Raw genomic sequence first — 23,327 nt, 5'->3', positions numbered from 1 at the left:
TTTCTTCACTATCCCTTCTACACCGACAACTTGATATAAATTTCCAATACATTACCGTTATCGGATATGTGAGAATGAGCAGTAGTAGATAGAGAATGTGTGTGTTATACGCTAGCCATCATTGAATGGATTTCTTTTTTTTGTGGGAATATTATAACATGAAAATGGAAACGATATATCTTATGGATTCATTCGCTCTTCCTTCATTCAATTTCATTTCATTTTCTTTAGACTAAAGTCATGTGAGAGAAGGGTAAGAAGCAGCAGTAAGGAGGGAAAATTTTTTAGACAATTTATTGTAGTTACGCACGTAAAAAATCCAAAAGCATAAAGTGAGTGTTAATCTAAATGCATCTTGTTGCCCCTTTATTCTCCTTCCTCAAAACAATCTCTTCATCATCAACTTTATGGAATTTGTAAAGGAAAAGGTCAAAGCTTTGCAATTTGTGTATTTTGTATACAATATATGTAGACACAAAGACTTTTATATATGTCAATGGAATAGAAAGAGAAATAATTGACCAAATGGCTCACTTGTCGAAGCATTAGATGAAAGTATCAGTAAACAAGTAATGACGTAAATGGGTTTCGTGATATTGGATATCAAAATGTGTGTATAAATGGAAAACTTTCATCTACTTGATGATTTCTTTCTCATTCTCACTCCCTTTCTGGTCTTATTAACACCACTCACTTACTTACTTACTTGATGCTCTTTCTTAATGGAAAGGAATAACAAAATATCAAACTGCATTTATAAATTGCTATCCATTGCTATGTAAAGAAGATTTTGTTGTTCCGCTTCTTGTTAATGAATTGTGGTGTGTGAGATGATTTGAAATGGTCGGAATGTCTTTGAACTTATTACAAGTCAGAACTCTTTGAATGAGTGCAGCAACCCTTTCAATTGTAAAGGATGTTAATGATTGGGTCATTTTTCGTTGGAAAATGGTCGATTTATCAAGTATCAAGCCATATTTCAATGGTTATGTTGCAATGACTGACTTTGAGCGTTTCTATACACGAGTCCATAATCTATGAGTGCTGTAATGATGTATCAGTAATAATGCAGTAAGCAACTGAGTCATCGCGCTTACTAACCTCTCAGATTCTGTCTAACCTCGAACCATTCAGAAATAAAGGTAATCAAGCATGCCAAGTGCTTTTGTCTAACTCATACACAAATTGCGAAGTTCCTGCTACATTTACGTCTATACAGCCACCTTAAAAAATGTTCAACACATAAAAATGCGTCACTTACCACTCACATACCTTCCTACTTCAACATCCTTCATTTTCATTTTCATTTTTATCCATTTAAAGTTAACTAAAGTTAAATCAACACATAACAGAAGATGCAATTTGATATTAATTGAAATATATATTAAATATGAAAGCTTCCGTTTCCACTTAATGGTTTAAGATAGTTTATAATGTTAAATAATGAAAAGTGGTTAAGTGGGTCAAACCAGACAGATTTTAACTTTTTCCATTTTTATGCCATTTCTACTAATGGATTTCGTAAGTGAAAATTTAATTTATTCTGAAATATTTTTTTAAAATGAATTAAATTTTATTCACAGTAGACTTTGAAATTTATGTAAAAAATATTAAAAAAATATAAAATTTGGAATATTTTCAAAATTTACAGTAAAAATGGACATTGAAGATCTGAAGGTTGACTTATACGACAGCAACAAGTATGACAAAATTGAGAAATGCCAAATCTGTTATTTAAAGTTCCTTGACGATGAGAAAATTTGCATTCTTTTGTGCCAACACATTTTCCATCAATCCTGTTTCAATGCTTACATCAAAAATGAATCATCATGTCCAGAATGTCATATGAAAGTTACAGACACCAGAAACAGTCGAAGTTTGTTGGAATCTGATGGAAATACAAGGACAAGAAGTTTATCAAGGAGAAGACGAAGAAGAAATAGATCAAGATCAACATCTAGAGGACTTGCATTTGTTCCAGTTAAACCACTTGTCAGTGGGTCGCCAACTAGACATAGAAAATATCAACAATTAGATACGGAACTGTGGGGACGAGACAGTAATGCAGGACTACCAGACTTCAATGTATTTTAATTAGAATTTTGGAATCATTAATAAAATCATTTCCAGACCTGTCTTGTCAATTGTCAAGTAATGCTGACTTGATGCTACTTTCAAGTGTCGACCTCCAAAAGTATGAAAGGTACGAAATTTCAATTTATTAATTTGATATGCATTGGTTCCTCAAATTCACATCACATTGAACTCTCAAAGCTGCAAACTTTCAATTTCATAAGTAAATCCATAAAGCTTTAATCTTAGCAATCTGCTATAAATAAGACAATATCAAGCATTTTGTTTGCAATAGCAACAGCAGCACTTAAAACAAAATTAGAAATTTTTTTTTCTCCAATTCAGTTCAGCTTTCATTTCAGCATTCATAATATGAAAATCTTGAATTTTCTTGAAACAATTTTAAAAGAGAAATATTCAAGACAAGAAGACTCTTTAACAGAATCTAACGAACCATTGACGAGATAGATACGCAACAATTTTATTTCCATCCATTCAATTCTCCATCTATCGATATCTTTTCGTATAAAATTGATTTTTTCCATCTTCTTTATGCTATTTTATTGAGAAGTGAGTAAGCAAGGGAGATGGAACATTTTCGGGTGTAGCGACAGATATTTTAATGAAAAAAAAAAAATTCTTTATTTTAAGGCAAGAAGAAGAAACTTTTAGGTTCTACGACTGTTATGAATACTTAAAGAGATGACGGAGGGAAAGGAGTAAGCAACAGTTTCTTAATTTTTACGGCATGCATCTTTGACCCTCAAATTTATGCCTTCCAACTGTGTCTTCGTCTTTATGTTAACGGTAATACGCGCTGATTTAATTGAGCCTTAATAATAATCAAACCGCCACTACCACTCCGAAAAATGAATAAATTTTCCCTCGAAAAATAAAAGAAATTAAGCCGTTAAGGAACAATCAAGTTAGAAAGTCATGGTTGGTTAGTGAAACCAGAGCGCATTTCAATGTTATTATTCTTATTTTAAACAATTAAGGAAGAGGTATTGCCTCATTATCTCGGGTGATTTGACTCTACTCTATTCGATCCAACTTGACTCTAGTCGATTCAACTCGAGTCTACTCGATTCGACTAAACTATACTCGATCCATCTCGACTCTACTCGATCTGAATCAATTTACTTAATCCTATTCTCCCCGACTCGATTGGACACCACTTTAGCCTCAATCCGACTCGATACTTCTCGATCCGACTCAAATATACTCAATCCGAGTCGACTTGACTCGTCTTCATACAAAGTACGAATTGACTTGCAATTCTGCACATATCTTTGAAATTGAACATAAAATGTCAGATAAACAGCCAAAGTAAAGCCATTAGCACTCATTTTCCAATACAAAATTCCTCAAAAAGGGTTTTCGCTCATAAATTTCATTTCAGTCCTAAATTTTTATACATTGTAGAAATTTATTATTAATAAAAAATTATGCTGTTGCTTCTTGCCTTCTCTTCTCTAGAGTTTCATCATCTTATGCCTTTTTCGCGATAATAGGAATGGAAACATTGATGTTTACTTGCTGCCACTTCAATACACTCCCCAAAAAAAAGAATATTTTTATTAGACATTCCGTTGAAACATACGTACGAATATCAAGCATAAGGAAGAAAAGTTTTTATAAAAAAAAAGTTGAAATTTAATGAAAATATGAGCAAAAATTCAGGAAATAAGAGCTTCGTAAGAAGACGTGCAGAGCAACAGGTTAATATTGGGTCGTTTTCTAGTTCAAAAAAAGAAAACCTTGTTGTTGATATTATTTTGGCTTTCTTCTTCCTTTTTCCTTCCTCATTCTTCTTACTCGTTAAAGCAGGAAGGCGATGAAAATATTAGAAATGACGCTCAAAAAGAAGTACTTGAAGAATTAAAGTGTTTTGAGATTTTTATGATGTTGGATGGAATTTTACTTGAAATGTTTTTAAGGGATTAATTTATGTTTGGTACACGCGTAAATACTTATAGACATTTTGGGTTGTAATTTGGGGGTGATGCTCATTAAAGATGATGATTTAGACAGATTTTACTATGTTTTTAAATTATTTGCTTTGGAAGAATTAAAATCTAAAGGAGGTAATTTCTTTTTTTATCAGTAGACCCCTACTTCCTATAGATTGTAGTGCCCATCAGCGTTTAGAAGATTTTAACATTACGAGCTTCCTTGAACTATTATCCAATTACTGTTTAAAACCTGTTTGAATCTATCATTGAGCTTTTTAAGATTTATTATAATTTAAAAGTAAACCTGGATGATTTTACTATCTGATTTGAGCCTAGATTCATGCTTCAAGTATTTTAATGTGGTGGTCATTCTCAGTTTTTTTTGTAGTCCTTTTAAATACTAAACAACAAGGATCGAAATCTATTTGAGATTTTTTAGGGAGTCGAATCGACTTTTCCATACAAAACTGAGTCGTCTTCTCTGGTTTAACTGTTTCGAAGGACTTAGCTCGTTTCAGACAGCATATACACGCGGTAATAGGCCTACATGCACTGCAATAAAGAATTATGATGAAGTTAACCACGAAATAACTCAATTTTAAAATAGTACCTTTCAAAATAGAACATTCAACCCCACGTCAACCCCGTTTAAAAACTCACAAAATGACATCATTAGACCCAATCATCATTATGATGAGTAAACATTAACAATCAATATTCAACAAAAAAATACATAAATTTATTTTTAGCACAACTTTTAATTTCCTTTCGTAATCGATTTCACACATTTATGAGATTATGAATGATGGTAATATTTCATCCCCATCATTACCATCATCATCATCATCATCATTTTTGCATATTTATGATCACGATAATAACAATGATAATCCCAATACATTTATCTCCTCACACCAATGTAGCTTAAAAATTCCTTTTTTTACCCTCGCTGAATGTGTCAATTTTGTGCTGACTAATGAGCATATTCATACGAAATTGATTGTAAATCAAAAGATTTTTTTTTCGAATGCCTGATTAAATTATCATCACAATATTTATTTATTTTTTTCTTTTTCGGTGAATTTTTCATCACTGAACACACCTCAAAATGTCTAATTATTTGTCACATGATTAAGCATTTAACATCGTCGTCATCAGCACCGTCATGATTGTCGTCATCTGCTATTGATGTTTATTCAAAAGTAAAAACACGAATTTTATGAAATTTTTTTTTGTAAAAATCTTTAAAAATTCTTGTTTAAAAGAAAGGAGGAAAAGGGAATTTAAAATGAGACTGACACCCTTCCATCTATAAATTTTTTTTGTAACGAAAAGAAATCTACTTATTCAGGAATATTGGTAGGAGAGACAATGAGATGTGACGAGGTAAGGAACGCATTTATTTTTGTCTCATGGTGATGCGCGTTGCAGTCGGAATTAGGGTCTATTTAGTTTGTCATTATGTAAGTGTAACGGCAAAAACGTTTTGCTGAGAATTATATAGAGCAAAACCATTTTGCCCAGAATAATTTCTTTAATTTCTTTATTCTATTCTATTTCTATATTTCCAAACAAGGTTGGCATATCCGTGAGACTTATTATGGTACAGTGTGAATATATCCGCATTGGGTTTCTACCCGATACCTGGTGTTTACACTAAAATTCTGCTTCCAAAGGTAAAAAACCTCGGATTGATCTTGTCATTTGCATGCGATTTGTCATTTTCATTCATAAAAACCAATTTAAAATAGAAAAGTCCGAATTAAACTTATCAGTATCAAAATTCAAAACATATCAATAACGCTTAGTTCACCAAACTGATACCATACCCCATCACATCCCCCACTAAAATCCGCTAAAAAAACACATATTTGTAAATAAAGTAACGACATAAATTCAACTACGTAAAATGTTTTTTCACCGTAAATTTTAATTTTATTTGATTTTACTTTCTCTTTTCTTTCTTTTTTTTCATAAATTTAATATACATTCACATACATAGCAACAGCATCATTGGTAGCATATTATGCGAATTTTCCGCAACAAACGACAACGACGAAAAAAATATTCAAACGATAAGAGAAATTCAACTTAAAATGTATAATTTTTTTGCAACTCAATGTAACGTGCGTCAAATGGCAGAGCGCGACAACAAATGTTTGTAGGATGAATGAAGGAAGAGGGGACGAGATATCACGGTTGAAAAAAAAAATTGTTATCACAATTCACCCAACTCCCATGCATATTTACGCTATATCCACATTCATATACACTCTTTTCGCATTTCATTGGTGCTGATGTGAGGTAAGAGGGAATTTTTCACAATTTGCATATTTACGCACTTGTCATAGTCATATTGTTGTTGTGCTTCATTTAATCTGCTTACGTTGTAACACAACACAGTAAAAAAAAACTTGTAAGAGAAATACTCGCAATTTTTCTACTTCCTTCAACGGCAGCGCGTAAAGACACGCAGCAAAGAGTGAATGAGAAAGGAAACAATTTCCTCTGTTGCATGACACACAAAACAAAATAAAAGTTTGTGTAATAGACAGTGAACGAGAGTAAAAGAGTTTTGGACGTGAATGGCAGATGTTGATGGAATAAAATTGAGGTAGAAATGGAAAGAAGAACTGGTTGGAAATTTTGGCAATGTTGGAAGGCTTTAGGGTGTTTAGTGGTGAGGAAAATATTTTGAGGATCAATATGGGGATCTTCATAAGTTGAGTCTTTACATATTTTGACCTGAGCTGCATAAAATAATCGTTTAGACACTGCTTCATCGTTGTATTGGGAGCAGAGCTTCAAAATTGCATGAATATTCCCTCTATACAAGTAGAATCCAAACCTTGACTGCTGGATATGCAAGCATCTTCATCAGAAAGTCATGCAAACATTAACAAGTTGTTGCCTACAAGCTATGCCATCATAATTCAATCCACATAAATCCCGCTAAAAAGAATTCACCATAGATCATTGAAGCATTCTTTTTTTTCCACGACTAGCATAAAGAAGTAGCTTATTGATGTATTCAAAAGCCACTTTTTATGTCTGATATTTTATTTTTAACAAATCGAAGAGAAATGAAATGAAATGAAACAAAAGAAAAATTGATGTCATGGTTGTGGCATATTTTTTTTCGGGGGAAATTGAAATGTTGAATATTTTCTTTTTTTTTTCCTCCTCATGGAGCTCTCTTGTTGCTGGTACCTGTTACGCACAGAATAAAAAAAAATACATTTCAATTTTCATTCCTTTATTCAATTGATGATACCCACATACATCTGAAGTGCTGTTAAATTTTGAAGAGACACTTATTTTACTTTCAAAGCTCTTATTTGCGTACGGGATGTGTTCTACATCTGTATGTATGCCTCTTGTTCTATTCGATAACAAAGCAACAGCAGTAATATTGGATTTTTGCTGACAAAACAAATAATAATGGCATCATTGGGAATTGTGACTGTTAACGTAGATGATGCGAGTAGATATTTATGTATTAGTGTAGAGTGAGTGAGAGAGAGTAAAAATTTGCGAAACATACACTGTGGCACAAACATATGAAATACATGAAAATGATATTGGAATCGCTTTTCATTATAAATCTCATTCCCATTGGAGCACTTTATTTTCGTCTTTTTTTATACTGTCAACTATTCACATATGTACTTTTGTCATATACGAATTCCCTTATTTTACTGTGAAATCTACTTATCGAGTGGGAATTTTTTGTTTGAATTTCAAAATATTTTCATAATTCAGGAAATAATAATCAGGAAACAGAGATGGGATTTAGTGGATTGTTTGTGTGGTTTTCACTGAGTTGAGATTGTCAAAATATGTTTTTAACCTAAACTATTATTGAACACTCTCAATATGTACAATAAATAGCTTCTACCCGAGAGAGACACGGCATAGCGAAGAAAATAAGGTCTTTTTGTCTCCTTGCGTTTGCATGAATCTGGTTTCGAGTTGGCTCAGAAAGCGCACGTTCTAGAAACAGTCAAAAATCCTGCTCCAGGCCAGTATGACTTCATCTTCAGGCCTGATTCGATCAAATCCGGTCTTAGGCTAGTGTTAAGTTAGCCTTAGGTTAGTATTAAGTCGGCCTGAGGCAAAAAATGGACAAAATTGAAAAAAATATACTTGATTAGTTAGATTCCTTATTTTCTGATATCGTCAGTCAAATAAGTTCTGAATCCAAAGCTAGAAATCCACTTCTGTCTATAACTTTCAATCAAAACCTTTTCTCTATCATCTATTTCAATACAAATAAAATTACCATAATGCAATATTTCTTATTGATTTTAACTAAATGAAAATTATTCAATTAATCATTCTCCTTCAATATTCTTCATTTCATTATTGACATAAGTTAAATTACAATAAGGAATGGGTTGAAAAAAAATTTGTAAAGTTTCTAGAGTAACGAAATGATTCTTAATCAGAAGCATATTTTATTCATACGACTGTGAAAATAAAGAAAATTTATGAATAAAATGCTGAATAGTTTTTTATCTACAGTTCTCATGATGATGAGGAAACGGGTAAAAAAATGCATAAAATTTGAATTATAATGAATTTTTTGAGCCACTGCAATATCACAGGTTGGATGATAGATTAACATTTTAATTTCATTTCAAATATAATTTTTTTTAGTTTTATTTAATTTCATTCACTGCTTTTCCATCGGATTCTGTTTCAAATTTAAGATTAAAACTTAATGAATTTTACTTTCATGATGTGAATTGTGATAAAAAAAATTGGATGAGATGCAAATATTTATATTATGGATCCAGCGCAGATGAGATCAAATTTATGAATTGATGGGAACGGAGAGTTGCTGAATTTTTACGACTTTTTGTATTGTTGGCAATTATGATGCTGAAAATAATGCAATTTGATATATTCTAGAAATATGGCTACTTACTTCGCTGGCCGTACGGATCAATTGTGATCCAAAGCCTCCCTCAGATGTCCCCTGATACTGACCCTTTCGCTGGCTACCGCTTGCTAGCTCTAGCATCTAAAACCTTTTAAATCATACCAAAACATTCCATAAACATTATTGTCTGTCTCATAATAATTAATCCCAACTATATCCAACAACCCATAACTCTAAGCTACCAACAATTCAATACATCCCCCAAAAACCATCGACTTCCAAAACTAAAATTCAAGAAGAACAGCAAAAAAAATTCAAGAAGCATAAATAAGAAGTCAAATTGATCTTAAAAATACAATTTTGTCTTGTAAATTCATTCATGCAATAACAAATGTTGACATTAACATATTTGTCAATATGTCTCGTAATGTTCTTTTTCCTTTTAACATTTGTTTAAAGAAATAAGAGGAAAAAAAAAATATATAAAGTTTATAAAAACATTAAGTGAAGGAGTGGATGTAGTAGTAATAATAATAATAGTTGTAGAACTAAATAAGGGAAGCAAAGAACGAGCAAAGAAGTTGAAAAACTTTTTCATAATGAAGAAGGAAGAGAAAAAAAAAATCTTTTTTTCAATAACTTTTTTTTTGAATCGTCTGATATGCTTTCATGTATGCATGACAGCGGAAAAAAGTTTGTTCTCTTATCCCAAAGTCATATCATTTGTTTGATTAAAGCTTATTTTGCATCATTGTGTGTGACATATGTGTAATGTATACAAAATTTTCATGCTATGGAATTTTTATTTCAATTCACTGCAGTGTACATACTTTTTTGACTTTTTTTTCTGCTTCCCGTCTGTTGAATCTGGATACTGAGGAGGGAAAATATTCATTGATCACGCTTCTAGGGGGTTAATGCAGGATGCTGTGACATCTTCACAGTTTTTGGTTTTTTTTGGTGCCTTGTGTCATCTTGATAACCAATTCATTGTCCGTGCCCTATTTTTGGCAACCTAATGGACGTCAAACGAAGCCTGCTTCCATTTGGTATTAGTAAAAGAGGTTTAGCGGAGCCTAAAAACCTCCGTAGCGTTGCCTTCTTTTTTTATGTCCCTCAGATTGTACTACTAAGCATTTATCATCATATATCCCCAAATAAGCCCATAGTTCATAATTCATAAAGTTATTCACATTGATTATTCCATTTAAAATTGCTAACTTTTCATTCAATTCAGCAAAATTTCCCCTGTTGCTCCCCACAAAAAGAATCGACTGATAAATTTCATGATGAAGTTTTTTTTTTAATATAAGAAGAAAATAAAAGCAAACGCAAGCAAAACGAGGCATTGGAAGGAAGAAAAAAAAGTTTTGTTTCCTGAATACAAATTTTCTTCTCGTCAATTCTATTTGCTTTCAATATACTTAAAGATCAAACCCCAACATCACAAACTATTTCTTCATAGCTGAGCATTTAATCGAGAAAAAAAGAGAGAAGCTCATCACAGGAAATGTCAATTGAACCTAAATGCACATACAGTATAAAAAAAATGCAATCTATTCAAAAATAAATTCAGCAATTGCCTCAAATGTGTGGCACTTACCAGTTGATGCGGAAGATTGAAATGAAAATTCATCCAGAGTTGGTAAAAGGTGATTGGTTGGAAGCTTGGGGCAGTTGTCTTTTAAACTTTAAGTTGGACGACCAACATCATACTGGTAGCATCCCTCATCATTAACAAGCACTTACAACTGCAACTCTGTCACATCCCAACTCTGCATTCAAGTCTTCATTCCTCCCTTAAACTCTCGTAATTCAGACAATTTTCATTCTCTTTCATTCGTTTTCTAAACAAACATTCATGCTCATCGAATTCACGTGACTTGACTTCTTATTTTTTGCCTTTTCCGTCGATGGTTTAGTCGCAAAGTGATGGATATTCTTGCCATTTTTATACGGACAATTTTAAATTTATTAGACGGAATATTGAGTTTAATTTCAATATTTCTCATTTCTCACCATTCCTATCCATGCCTTTAATTTTTATAAGTAAGTAATTTTTGGTTGATTGAAGAAAAATACTTGGAAATTGGTCACGAATATAGCATACAGTCTCGTCAGATTGGAAGAGGCGTAGTGAATTTTAACCATTATAGACAGTAAAAAAGAATTGTTGGATTATTGAAATGGTATACAATAACCTTGGTAACATGCTCAAAAATCGATGCAATCAAAATTATTTATGGAAATCAGTCAGAACGTCATGAAAGTAATTGTTGAAGGATTGAGCATGTTTTTTGTGTATTGTAATAGCTGGTAAATTGAGTGAGGGTGGGGTTGAGGTGTTTTGACAGGATTGTAGTCGATAATACGCTGATTTTCAATTACTGGCTAGGGATTAATGCTTCAGAGTCATAATTGCCTTCATCAAGTCAAAACCTTCGCTAGATTCTTAAAGGTACAATTCGATTAGACAAATTAATGCTATTGCTCTATCTGGAAAGCTTAGTAAGACGAATTTTGGACCTCTTAATTTAAGACATACCATAGGTGATTGAATATGAGTCAGAGACAGTCCATACAACAAGAAATTCATTAGTCATTCAATTTTAATGCATAACTAGCAATGAAAAATCCATAATGTATCAAAATTCACCATTTGCTAATTTTTAGCTCAATAAAAATCCCCCCAAAGCAGTAAAAAGAATTTCACTACTGGCGACTTTATAACAAGGAAATAAGAAATGTGACTGAATTAATAAGCAGCACAAGCCATCACGATCTGAGTGATATTGCTGATAAAGAATTTTAATTTTTTTCGTGATTTTTCCACAAACACAACACAGGCAAGTTCTTATTGTTGACTTGTTTTCATCACCCACCCTCTTATTTTTGTCACACATCTGCAATCAATGGCAATTTTCCCCTTTTTATTTGTCTCGATTCTCTACTTATCCTATCTTCATAGTAATCGTTTAATATAAAAAAATCCATGTTTTTTGTTATTAAAACGCACATGAACATAAAAATAATTTCTTTTTTGCTATCTAAAATATCATCAATTCCCCATTCAGTATCTCTATCTGCTATTTTTGCGCAAAAAAAAAAAAATGAAATAAAATTTTCTGATATGTTCAACATAAAAATATCAACAATAGTAACAGCAAGCAGTAAAAACTCTGAGGGAGGAATGAGAGTAAACGAAAACAAAACAGAAATGGAAATGAAAAAACAACAAAATTAATTGCTGAATTGGATGTGCATTGTATGTAAATCAGGCATAAATGAAGAGAAGGAAAAAGATTTTTTTTCCATGCTCATCGTTACTCGTCTGATCTTTCTTCAATGATAATTATTTTCTCCTACCAACCCACCTTCCTACATCCATACATATTACTCACTTACATTGCGTTTTATGAATATATTTTTATTCCATGTGCTGTGCTTCATGTGTGAGTACGTATTGATATCGTTCATATAGATTGCATGTTCCATTCATTCCTTTTGAATGCTTAACGCAGTGAAGAATGTCTGAAAAACTCATAAATTATAATGTGTATGAAAAAAAAAAAGTTTGTAATGAGATAGGAGTTAATGCATTTACATGGATAGATCTATGAATAGAATATTGTTATGTATTGAGAATAATTAAAATGCAGGAGCATTGTAATATAATGTTTGATAAATTACTGCACTTTTACACGTTCCTATCCTTTAACTCCTACTTTTTTTATTCCTTCATTTTTCAATGAGTCCAATGAATAAAATGCATACAGATATTGTACGCATTTGAAGTGCAATATTGAGTGTAAAAATTTATATGAAAGGATATAAAAGAAAAGTTGAGATTTTTATTGATGGGATTTTAGGGGCTGATGACTGAAACGCAGTTAGCTGTAGGTTTTGTCTTATGAAATTGGAACCCATGAAACCTTTTGATTGATTAAAGAGTTCTTAGCATTCTAAATGGATTTAGACTCATTCCTCAAATTCCTTTGATTAATTCCAATTCCATGACTACCAAAGACTAGCAAGTTCTTGAGTAAATTCACTAGAAGTAGAGCTCGAAGTCAGCTTCAATTTTATAAGAATTGAGTCAATTTTTCAATACAAAATCCGAGTCGACTTCGATCTATGAGTAGAACTGATAAATTTTGCATCCATTTCATAATCTACTTTCAATAAATTGTATAGAATTGCATATTAATTCCAAGAACCTTTAATCAGAACAAAGCAAATAAGTTCCATTCATTAACATTAAAACAAGATATAAGCAATAAGCAACACAAAGATTTATTGCACTAAAGCATCATTCAACACGTTCGAGGAATGAAAAGAGGAATCAACTTAAAAAAAACGAGATTTTTCATCTCAATGTAATCAGTATATCAATTCAATGCAGATCATCATCGAGAAAAGAAATATCTCTTCAAAAAAAAGAAGCATTTCAAGTGGTTTTGTATTCAACAATTTTCTATTCTCATTTTTCACAATGTCTATAGGATGTGTACATATGTGCTCAATAATAAGAAGTGCTATAAAAATCACATACATTTATATAAGTCATTGAGGGGAGGACTGCGTGTATGGCAGACACATCAAACATGTAGTTTTTTTTTTGTTTTAGCGACGATTGTTCAGCAGGGAGCAATTTAGATGGATATACAAGCATAAAGCATTCACTTGATTGTTTAGAAAAATTATTTTACTTAATTATTCAACCAGTCAATGAGAAACACACATGTATTTATGCATAAGGGGGAAGACGAGACTCGACGTAGAAAAATGTGTCCAAATTAAAGTTGACTCCTTATGTTGTTATGTTATAGATTATGCGTGCATTTATTTTCCTTCCATAATAAATAAACAAATATTTTCCGTACACAGCAACGATAGTAAGCAACAGTAGGAGGAACAAAAACAAATAATCAGTTTTATTGCCGGTCATTTACATTCATCCCTTAGATAGTAAGTTAGATGTTTTCAAAAAAAAAATAAAGCATATAGGTCAAAAGTCAAAACAGCAGGAAATTACGACGACGAGAGACTTTTCATCTTACTCATTTTACTGCTCAACGGCACTCTTTATTGTTGGTAATTTTTCAAAAGACACTTTTCTGCCTCGCTTTATTTGAAATATTCCGGTGGGATACATCAGTGTATGCTGAAAGAGAAAGTGACTTGATGGAAGATGGCAGTGAATGTGTTTATTGAGGAATAGTGCCAAATATTAAAGAAGCAGTTGAGTTCTTCTGTGGAGTAATCAGAGAGATATATCCACATATTTAGGTTCAAATCCTAAAAGATTATTTAAATCATTACTTGCCCCGACAAAATTTTATTTTTTGCTATTCCAAAACAGTTCTGCTGCAAATCCTCCATTCTTCATTCCTTCTTATAGCCAATTTTACACCAGTACCCAAAATTCACTTCTTATCCATCAAAACAACGACCGGACCAGTAAGAGAAGTAACAATCATTGCATGGCGAAGCACTATTAGAGGAGTATCCATTAGAGGTGTTGAATGTGTGTATATTTATCCTCAAATTGCGACAAAATACAAAATTACCCGTAATACATTACACAAAGTCATCATCATTCGTTTCATTTTTAAGCATTGTTTGTCCCTTCATACATTGAATGTCAGCAATAGCTGTGCCAGGCAATGCATCAACTCGAGTCTGTTGGGAGTAAGGAAGAAATTTACACGGCAATTGGTCAATTCTCATATGATTACTCATCACATTCATTTTAGTAATGCTAAATATATAATTTAGTCTTACAGCTTAACATTAATATCATCATCATCATCATTATCATCAGCAGGAGTATCACAAAGCATATTTTTCAAACTACTGTCCATCTCCCTACGAGAAGAAAGAGTAAGACTCGAAATAAATTGTAATTTTAGTAAACGAATTGCTTACAACATTCTTTCATATATATTTGAGTCTACATATGTGTATGCTATGATAATTGATTAGAATTGGTAAGTCGAGTGATCTTAATGGATGAGATGAACATATCTGTATGTATCCATTCTATAAATAAAAAGATGAAGAGGAGTAGGAAGAGAAAAAGAATCTAATTTTCGCATGATGATTATTTAAGTGAAATAAGTAGGATGTGGAAATGTTTGGCAACTGTAAATTGTGCTACTGAACCTGAATGACCCTTGCTACACAGGCTCTACTACTAGAAACAGCCGTGATCCTACAGTGGAGTCAAAAAACTAGCTTGTCACTTGTAAAGTACCCCCGGATATATCCATTACTTATAACGCACCTAATAAAGTCACTAAATCCGTCCCTCAACTACTTGTATGAGGGTAAAATGACAAGAAATTGGCAATTCCTTCACTTTGTTACTTAATTCCAGTAACAATTTCATTTTCATCTCCTTTTGTTATCCAAATAAAAATGAAGAAAAATTGCGCAAATAAAGCATTAAGTCAGTTGTTATGACATTGTTATTCATTCATTTTCATCTCAATTTTCCCCATCATGTTTGTTGAATGCTTCAAATGTTGATTGAATTAATGGGAAAATTGAGGATTTAATTTTTTCTCCTCTTTTTCTTGACTCTTTAATGCTTTGATGCGTAAGTAACGGATATGTGGGGATAACATCACCATATATACATGCATAATGTAAGTATCAAGAGTGGAAGAATCACAAAGGAAAAGATAAATTTAAGGAAAACAAAAGGGAATGTAATAATGTCAAATAAGTGGTAGGAATTAAAGCACACTCGTTCCTACATCGTTTGATTAAAAGATATCCAACGCTTTCCTATTGTCTCTTACTTCATTATCTTCTCTTTATAAAAGTATACAGGCATAGATACGCGAAATGAGGATAGTCATGTCACATCAAATGACTTAAGACTTTTTTTTTGTTGTATAGATAGATTCAAGAGATGGAGGGTAGCGGTTTGGTAAGGATATATGCAACATTAATGAACAAGAGGAATTAACATGAATGAGATTCAACATGTAAGAGGAATGATAAGGAACAAGAATGTAATTTGTTGACATATTCTTGAAGAATAGGTCTATGCGGAAAGATAATTATGGTATGAAAGAAGAGTAATCATTTGTTGTGTATTATTGTGGACAATAAGAATGTAAATTGAAGGAATCCATTTTTTTCTTGGTTTTATTATTTCTGGTTAAATCTTGGAATGAGTAGTTTTGGTGGCTGTTTGTCTGTACTGGATGTAATCACCTCTGTGTTACTACAGATCCCTAATAGACAATAAGCAAACTCACATTTAGGGTACCGTGAATGTACAAGGGATTCTGAGTGATATCGCCTATGAAGTCTATAAGTAGATTTCTGGACGATGCGCTCAAGACATGACTTCCTATCAACATTTCCAACATTCAGCTCTTTTGACTTATTGTGAGCAATAATAACAGAAATAAAAAAATATTCCATTCCATTTTTTCTTCTTCATTTGTGAACTAATAATCTAATAAAGAAAACAAAAAAGGATAAGTTGAGATTCCGCATTTAAAAAAAATGTCATGGGAGAGGGGAAACAATTTTTTGCGAGGGTGAATTTCTTTTGCTACTTTTTTATACACACAACATAATATATATCATTGAGGGTTCTCAATGTCTCTCCATCTCTATCTCTCCGAAATAATTCCACTTATCAAATGAAAAGCCGAAATTATCAACATTATAAATGTCTTGGAAATAGGATAAATTAAATGAAAAAAAAAGTATTAGATGTGGAAGGACTTTAGGTTGCGGACGATATGTATATACATTGAAATTGAGAACGAAAAATGGACTCACATGTAGAAAATGCTTGAATATATCTAGGCAGAAAAATAATGATGATGATAAAGAAATCGATTTTTCTTTTCCATTTCGACAAATACCAAAAATGGATACGCTTAATACTTAAGGCCTTCTTTTGTCAAATGAATGAAAATTTGAAGACAAATTCTGTGTGATGGTTTTGTGAGGATTTATGTGATGTAGGCATTTTGTCCCGTTTTTATGTCGTTCTTTGGAAATTTATGCCTGCCTCTCTAGTAGCAATAAGAGCTTGAAGTCAACTCTGAGAATGTCTAAGCTCAATTCGACTCTACTCGACTTGTCAATGGAAAATCTGAGTCGACTTCGAGCTCTGGCACGGGCATTACGAGAGCATTATTCATGTCTTCAAGAGAGTGTAACAGATATCTGGTCGGTTTCTCAATCACGGTGCCACAAATGCTTTCCTCTCGTCCTTGCAGAATTGCTTACATATGATTGGGTACGATAGCACCTAAAACTGCCTTTTCTGTTAGCTCCTATTTGAAAATTACAACTTCCAAGTGCAGATGTGCCTAATCAATGCGCTTTAGTCCACAAAATTCCATCCAACATTCCAACCAATTTTCTTATTATTCTCTCACATTCATCTTATCACATGGATTCACCAGCTGTCTTTATTTATCTGTTTATAGTAAATATAAATAAAATTTATGGTAGGAAAAGAAGTAAAAATAAAATTAATGATAATGTTTGGTGAAAGTGACAAAATAAAAGGTGATTATTTCATGTCACTTCCCATTTTCTGATTTCTCATTTTCCTTTTGATCGATTTCACACTTTACACGTAAAGAAATGATAAAGTATAATTTAATGTGATTTTTTTCCCTTGTCTTATTCTTCTTGCATTCTCCATGGTTACTTCTCTTCTCTTCCTTACATCTAGTGTGGTTTATTCTTACAAAGGAAATAGATGAAAAAAAATTTCTGACATTGATAAAATGCTCTTGAGATTTGCAACATAACATGGCAAGAAAAACCCCTTTCGTATTGCATAATTGATTGCATTTCTCTATAAAATCCCGTGAGATTTTTCCCAAGTGACATGTTTTCTCAGCATCACATCCACCCCTGAACATGCACATCTACACAATATACATAAGAATAAAATAGTTTCGAAAGAGATGAAATTTAATTTGTTCGCAATAATTTTATGCCACTGCTGCTATGTTGCTTATGATTAGCCTGTCCTCATTAATAAATTACATCCGTCCGTATATATGTTGTATGTTCTAAAAGAATTGTATCATTGTGTATATAAGTAGCTGTAGCGGCATTAATGTATGTAATGCTATTTACATTTTCTATCAATTTTTCTCCCAGTTTATGATGACATAATCAAATTAACCATAGAACATTTAACATCCTCCGCTCCCCATAGACATCATTCCTCTTTCTGTTATGTCTATATGTATTAAAAGAGTTCATCGTTGTTGTTGGATGGCTAATAGAAATATTAATATTCACTCATGTATTCAACGAACGTGAATATTACTGTTGCGAAGAATTTTTATAGCATGTCTTGGTGTCTACTGACTGTAAATAAATTTATTGACGATGAATGAGAAGAAATACTGTGAAATGAGATAAAATGAGTCAATAGTTTTCAGTGGCACCCTAGCGTGAAAAATTCTTTTGCTTCGTAACCTCAATAACTTTTTTTTACAAGAAAATATTTGCAGAGAGGAATTTATTGTTGGCACTTGAATTATATCTGCGGTGTTGATTTAAAAATCTTGAGAATCTTGAGTGGTTGATTCGTGGTTGAAGATGGAATGAACGCTTTTTAAGGATATCAGGATGATGATGGTCTTAAAAGTAAAGGTACGGTTGGCTCTCACATTCAAAATTGACTAGACCTACAATGTGTAATAAGATTCACCAGAATGAACAAGAAAATCATTAGAACTGATCATTAAATAGACATTTAGTTGTCCTTAACTAATCATAACATGTTTTTGTCCTCGGGACGATGATCATTGCTGCTACTAGCCTACAAAAGAAGACACTGTGTCAAAATCACTTTACTTCTATTGACGACTCACTAAATGAGCCCAAATGTCGATGCACAATTCAACAAACCAACAAAAGAAGCTCCAATCTAACATAAACATGTCACTTAACAGATTCACAAGAATTTGTACCATTAAATGCCTTGTTTACCCCCCAAAAATATCCAATAATCATCTCCAATTAGTTCTTTATAAATTCATTTAATTCCATGAAAATATAAAAATATTATCAAGACCCTAAAAACATCACAATTAAAAAATATGAAACTAATTTCATCATAATTTGAATGGTCCGAATAAAGGCGAGGTAACCAACTGTTGTTTATTAATATTACGTACGACCGAGATGGTCAATTAATTATACAAGAACAATAAGAACGTAACGGAACAACAAACTCACACGAAGCTTTTAAAATCCTGCTGACTTGTAATTTTACGTCATTCATTTGCCTTAAATTCAACATTGAGGGGATTTTTTCTGCTCGTTCATGACTAAAAAGAAGAACAACAATATTCGCTCAAGCTATGAATTCTACAGATAAAAGCAAATACAAAAATAATACTAAATGAAAAGAACCGCTAATGAATTTTATTATTGAAGCCGAAACCACACCATAAAATTTTATTGTTCGATTTTCCAAATAAAAAAAAAATATTCAGCAATGGCAAAAGAAAAAGGAAAAGAAAGAAGGAACAAAAAATAACAAACAATATTTATTCACTCTCACCCTGCCAAAATAGACGAAGAACAACAAGAAGAATGAACACAAAAATTTTTGTGTTCTATTATCAGCATATATATCCATAAATGTATGTATGGCAAACAAACAATTTTTATTGGGTAGGGTGGTGGCGCACTTTCCAATGTTAAGGCAAAATGATTTTTTAATCCATTTGGTTTTATTTTTTGTGATTTTTTCACATTTCATTTATGACAACAAAAAAATAACTTTATTTTTTGGGAAGAAAAGAAGAAGTGAAATGAGTTTTGAAAAGAAATTTTTTCGAGGTAGTTTAGGAATGTTGTTGAATCTAAGTTGAATCTAGTTTATTTAGGAAAGACGGATTTTCTATTTTAGATTCATATGTCCTTACAGGGACATAGTTTTAACTAAGTTTAGAAAAATTGATTTGTAGTGAAATATTTAAGTAATTTTGAATAGATTTCCTTGAAAATTTTAGCAAAATAAAGAATATTGTTCAACTAGCTCGAACAGCATGCTGTCAAAAATGAGTTAATAGCAGACATTAAGTTGCTTTAGAGAAATAACAGAATATAGTGTCTCTAGGCTAGTATGACACTAGTGTGGGCTGATTTCAACTCAAAGCCACTCAAGCCCAATCAAAAATGTCAAATTCTTGGATATTACGTACTTGATTACTTTGCTGAACGCTCATTCCAATTGTAATTCATTGCTCTTCTTACATGGCTCATGAATCTGACTCCATCGTTAGCCTTCAAGTGCTAATCACTAATCCCAAGTTTAATACCGTCTACTCAAGGATATTAACCCCTTTCCAACTACAAGCTCCTTTAAAATCTTTAAACAAAATTGTGAATCCTTAAAAACTCCAGATCATCATGACATTATACTAATTCATTAATATTAGTTTTCATCTACCAAAGTACTTTCACCAACTGACTCCTTCTACATTCACCTGATTATGAAAAGTTATAGTTCAAGCTCATGAGCATTATACGTAAAAAACATCTAACATAATATTAAATGATATGTGATGCTTAAGATGCTCTGGCTTCATTATAATCTCTTGCATCTCATCACATCTAATCTCATCGTCTACTGATGCTTATGCAGTGATGAAATTTTCCTCTTTTTTTTGTTATCATCTTTCATTGTGGTGTGGTCTGGTCTGGTCTGGTCTGAAAAGAGGAAAAGTTGTACAAAATTCTCAGTTCCGCATGTTGAACGATTTATTAAAATTACCGATGAAATTATACAACAATATGGTACGTACGTAAAGAGAGGAAATGGGGAAAAGGAAAAGTTTCAACAGTTTTATAGTTACAGGAAATTTTACTCGATTCAATTGAATTCATCAGCTTTTGTACATGAAATTTGAGAGTATTTTGTGCAGGAACAAGTGAAGTACTAGTCAACAAATTAAAAACTTTTACAGCTCAACTTCTCTGCAGACAGTTAATAATAGATAAAGTTAATATTTATGCATGTTTCATGTCTCACAATTTTCTGAACTACTCTTAGTGCAAAAAACATAATTCAGTTTAATTTGTGCTTGTCAACTTTTTTTTGTTGTTGTTGTTGTTGTTTGATATCCAATTGTGAATGGCACTCATACCCTGAACACATCCAACACTTTTATTCGTTCATATTTAGCAGTTATTGCACCCTCGAGTCGGTCAGTAAAATATAATAAATAATGTAAACTGTTGCTCGCAAATATTATAGTTTGTTGTAACATGCAAAATTTATATTGCCACCAGCGTCATTTTTATTGTAAGTATGTACACTCAAACACATATTTCTATCTATCTATCATGTGGACTTTATATATGTTCATAGTGTTACTTGTTATCCAATTGTAAACAACAACCAGTGAATGGTGGCAGAAAGGGAATTTCAATCAACTCAGAGTTGGTGATTTGGGTATGCAAACTAGTTGGGATGATGGGGATCGTGGCGATCGTTCAAAGGTATTGGCAACTTTTTAATGGACTATCATAGTAAATAATGAAGGAATGCTTGAATAATGAACTTGAACTATCGGTATATCATGTCTCGATTCATAAACTTGAGGACCCGAAGATTCATAGCTTTCACAATAGCATAATTGGAACATGTACTTGAGCATATGCTTTACAGACTCACAAATTCAAAGACCCACGTCTCAATGAACTCTCATATTGACTGTAACTAAAATATTCAGCAACAACCCTGACATAACACCATTAAGTATAAATTTTCAAAATCATAATAATAATGAATTATGCACTAAAAAAATTTCCGCGTTCATGCATAGTGGGGAGTAAATTTTTTAATTATTATAATATAATGTTGACTTTTTGACCTCTTTATCATGCCTTTTTTATGTTGTTTAATGATTTAATGACCACACAAAATGACAGTTCAACTGGTAATGCATAACTTTTTTTTTGCGTTACTTTCATTATTGTTGAGCGTATGTGGTATTTACTATCTATAAAAATGTTGAGTTTGTATCGTGTGTAACAGTCAACGTAACAAGTTATAACAAGTGTATGGATGGGGATGTTATTAAATCGATTAATTGTGGATGCATATTTTTCAACTTGACAGTGTTCCTCAAATGTGGAATGTGCATCTATTAAGCGGCATTTTTAATTTTATTTGAAAAGCACAGAACTTGCTCTCAACTGTTCAGGATTTCCATTCTCAAACAAGCATTAAGCTCCATAATATTTATTTAAATAAATAGTGGTTTGTACATATTTGGTATGGGTATTAAAAAATGATGTATTTGTGTTTGATTTATTTATATTTTTTATAAAAATTTCTGCTGAATAGCCATTTTAGCCTATCCACCCACCAATCTACCAACCCAATCACTTCTTTTTTTTATTCATTTTTTAAAAAAGGGCATTTTTATGCTGTCAATATGAGGAAAAAGGAGGTGGAATGGGTAAGTTGTATGCTTTTATATTAAAAAAGGATAAATTGACCTTAAACAGCCAGCCCATTCCTCATTTTCCCTTCTTCTTATTCTTATCCTGCTTCCTTCCTCCATCTACTCACCATATTTCAAACATAAATTTATATATGGATTTTTATTTCGAACATAAAAATTGTGTGGTACAATGATGGGCATAGATATTTTTCACTATTGCTGTAAGGGGCACATTTCGCATTTTTTAACGCTGTTTAATAATTTATTTGAATGAATTAAATGGATTTATGGTTGATAGTCCAGTCCTATACCATCATTTACACTCATCCGTTCATCCATTATATGTGCGATGTGTGTTTATATATATCATGTCGGGGTCCAGCTGAATGAAAACTCAATGATTTTTGTACGAGGATAGATGTATATAGCACATTGAGCGAGTGTAGATGAAGGGTAATTTTCAATATTGATGAGCCATGAGTCCAAGGGATCGGAGGATGAGATAAAATGATTGTTGAAAAAAAAAAGGCCAAATGGGATAGGCAAGAAAGTCAAAACATCATTCGCCAAAACCAAACGAGTTAGATTTATTGATGATCATTAAAAACAGATTTCTTTGCTGTTCTCTGCTGTGTCCTCACCCTCACTCCCATCACACTCAATCCCAGCATAGTTGTTGAATTGTGAAAAAATAAATTTTTTAAAATCATCTCCCACCTCTTGCTGTAGATGCTGTACATAATGAAAAGAAATTTTTAAAATAAGAAGGAAATTGTAGACGCGTGTATACGACTGTTATTTGTTGAACATTAAAATGCCTTTACCAATTTTTTATGCTTTTAATAACCTCAATTAAATGACTTTACAACAACTTTAATTTGCCTTTTACCCCTAATGATCATCATCATCATAATGATGAAAATTTTATTCTACAACAGTGTTAGTTAA

At 32.1% G+C, this 23,327-nt stretch overlaps 1 protein-coding gene across 1 annotated transcript in view; it reads left to right on the top strand.

Annotated features, from left to right (window-relative positions):
• The window catches only part of LOC139094425 (maltase A2-like), a 187,491-nt gene extending 164,164 nt beyond the window's left edge, over window positions 1–23,327 (top strand). Inside the window, exon 2 of the mRNA XM_070645463.1 lies at window positions 23,288–23,327. Within this exon, the coding sequence (XP_070501564.1) occupies window positions 23,288–23,327 (40 nt within the window). The remainder of the gene's footprint in view (window positions 1–23,287) is intronic.

This window comes from Chironomus tepperi, unplaced genomic scaffold (genome assembly GCF_022539635.2).
Source record: "Chironomus tepperi strain 1889 unplaced genomic scaffold, CSIRO-AGI_Ctep_v1 contig_354, whole genome shotgun sequence".
NCBI classification, from domain to species: domain Eukaryota; kingdom Metazoa; phylum Arthropoda; class Insecta; order Diptera; family Chironomidae; genus Chironomus; species Chironomus tepperi.
The sequence above is the reverse complement of the archived record's forward strand: the minus strand, read 5'-3'. Positions and strand labels throughout refer to the sequence as shown.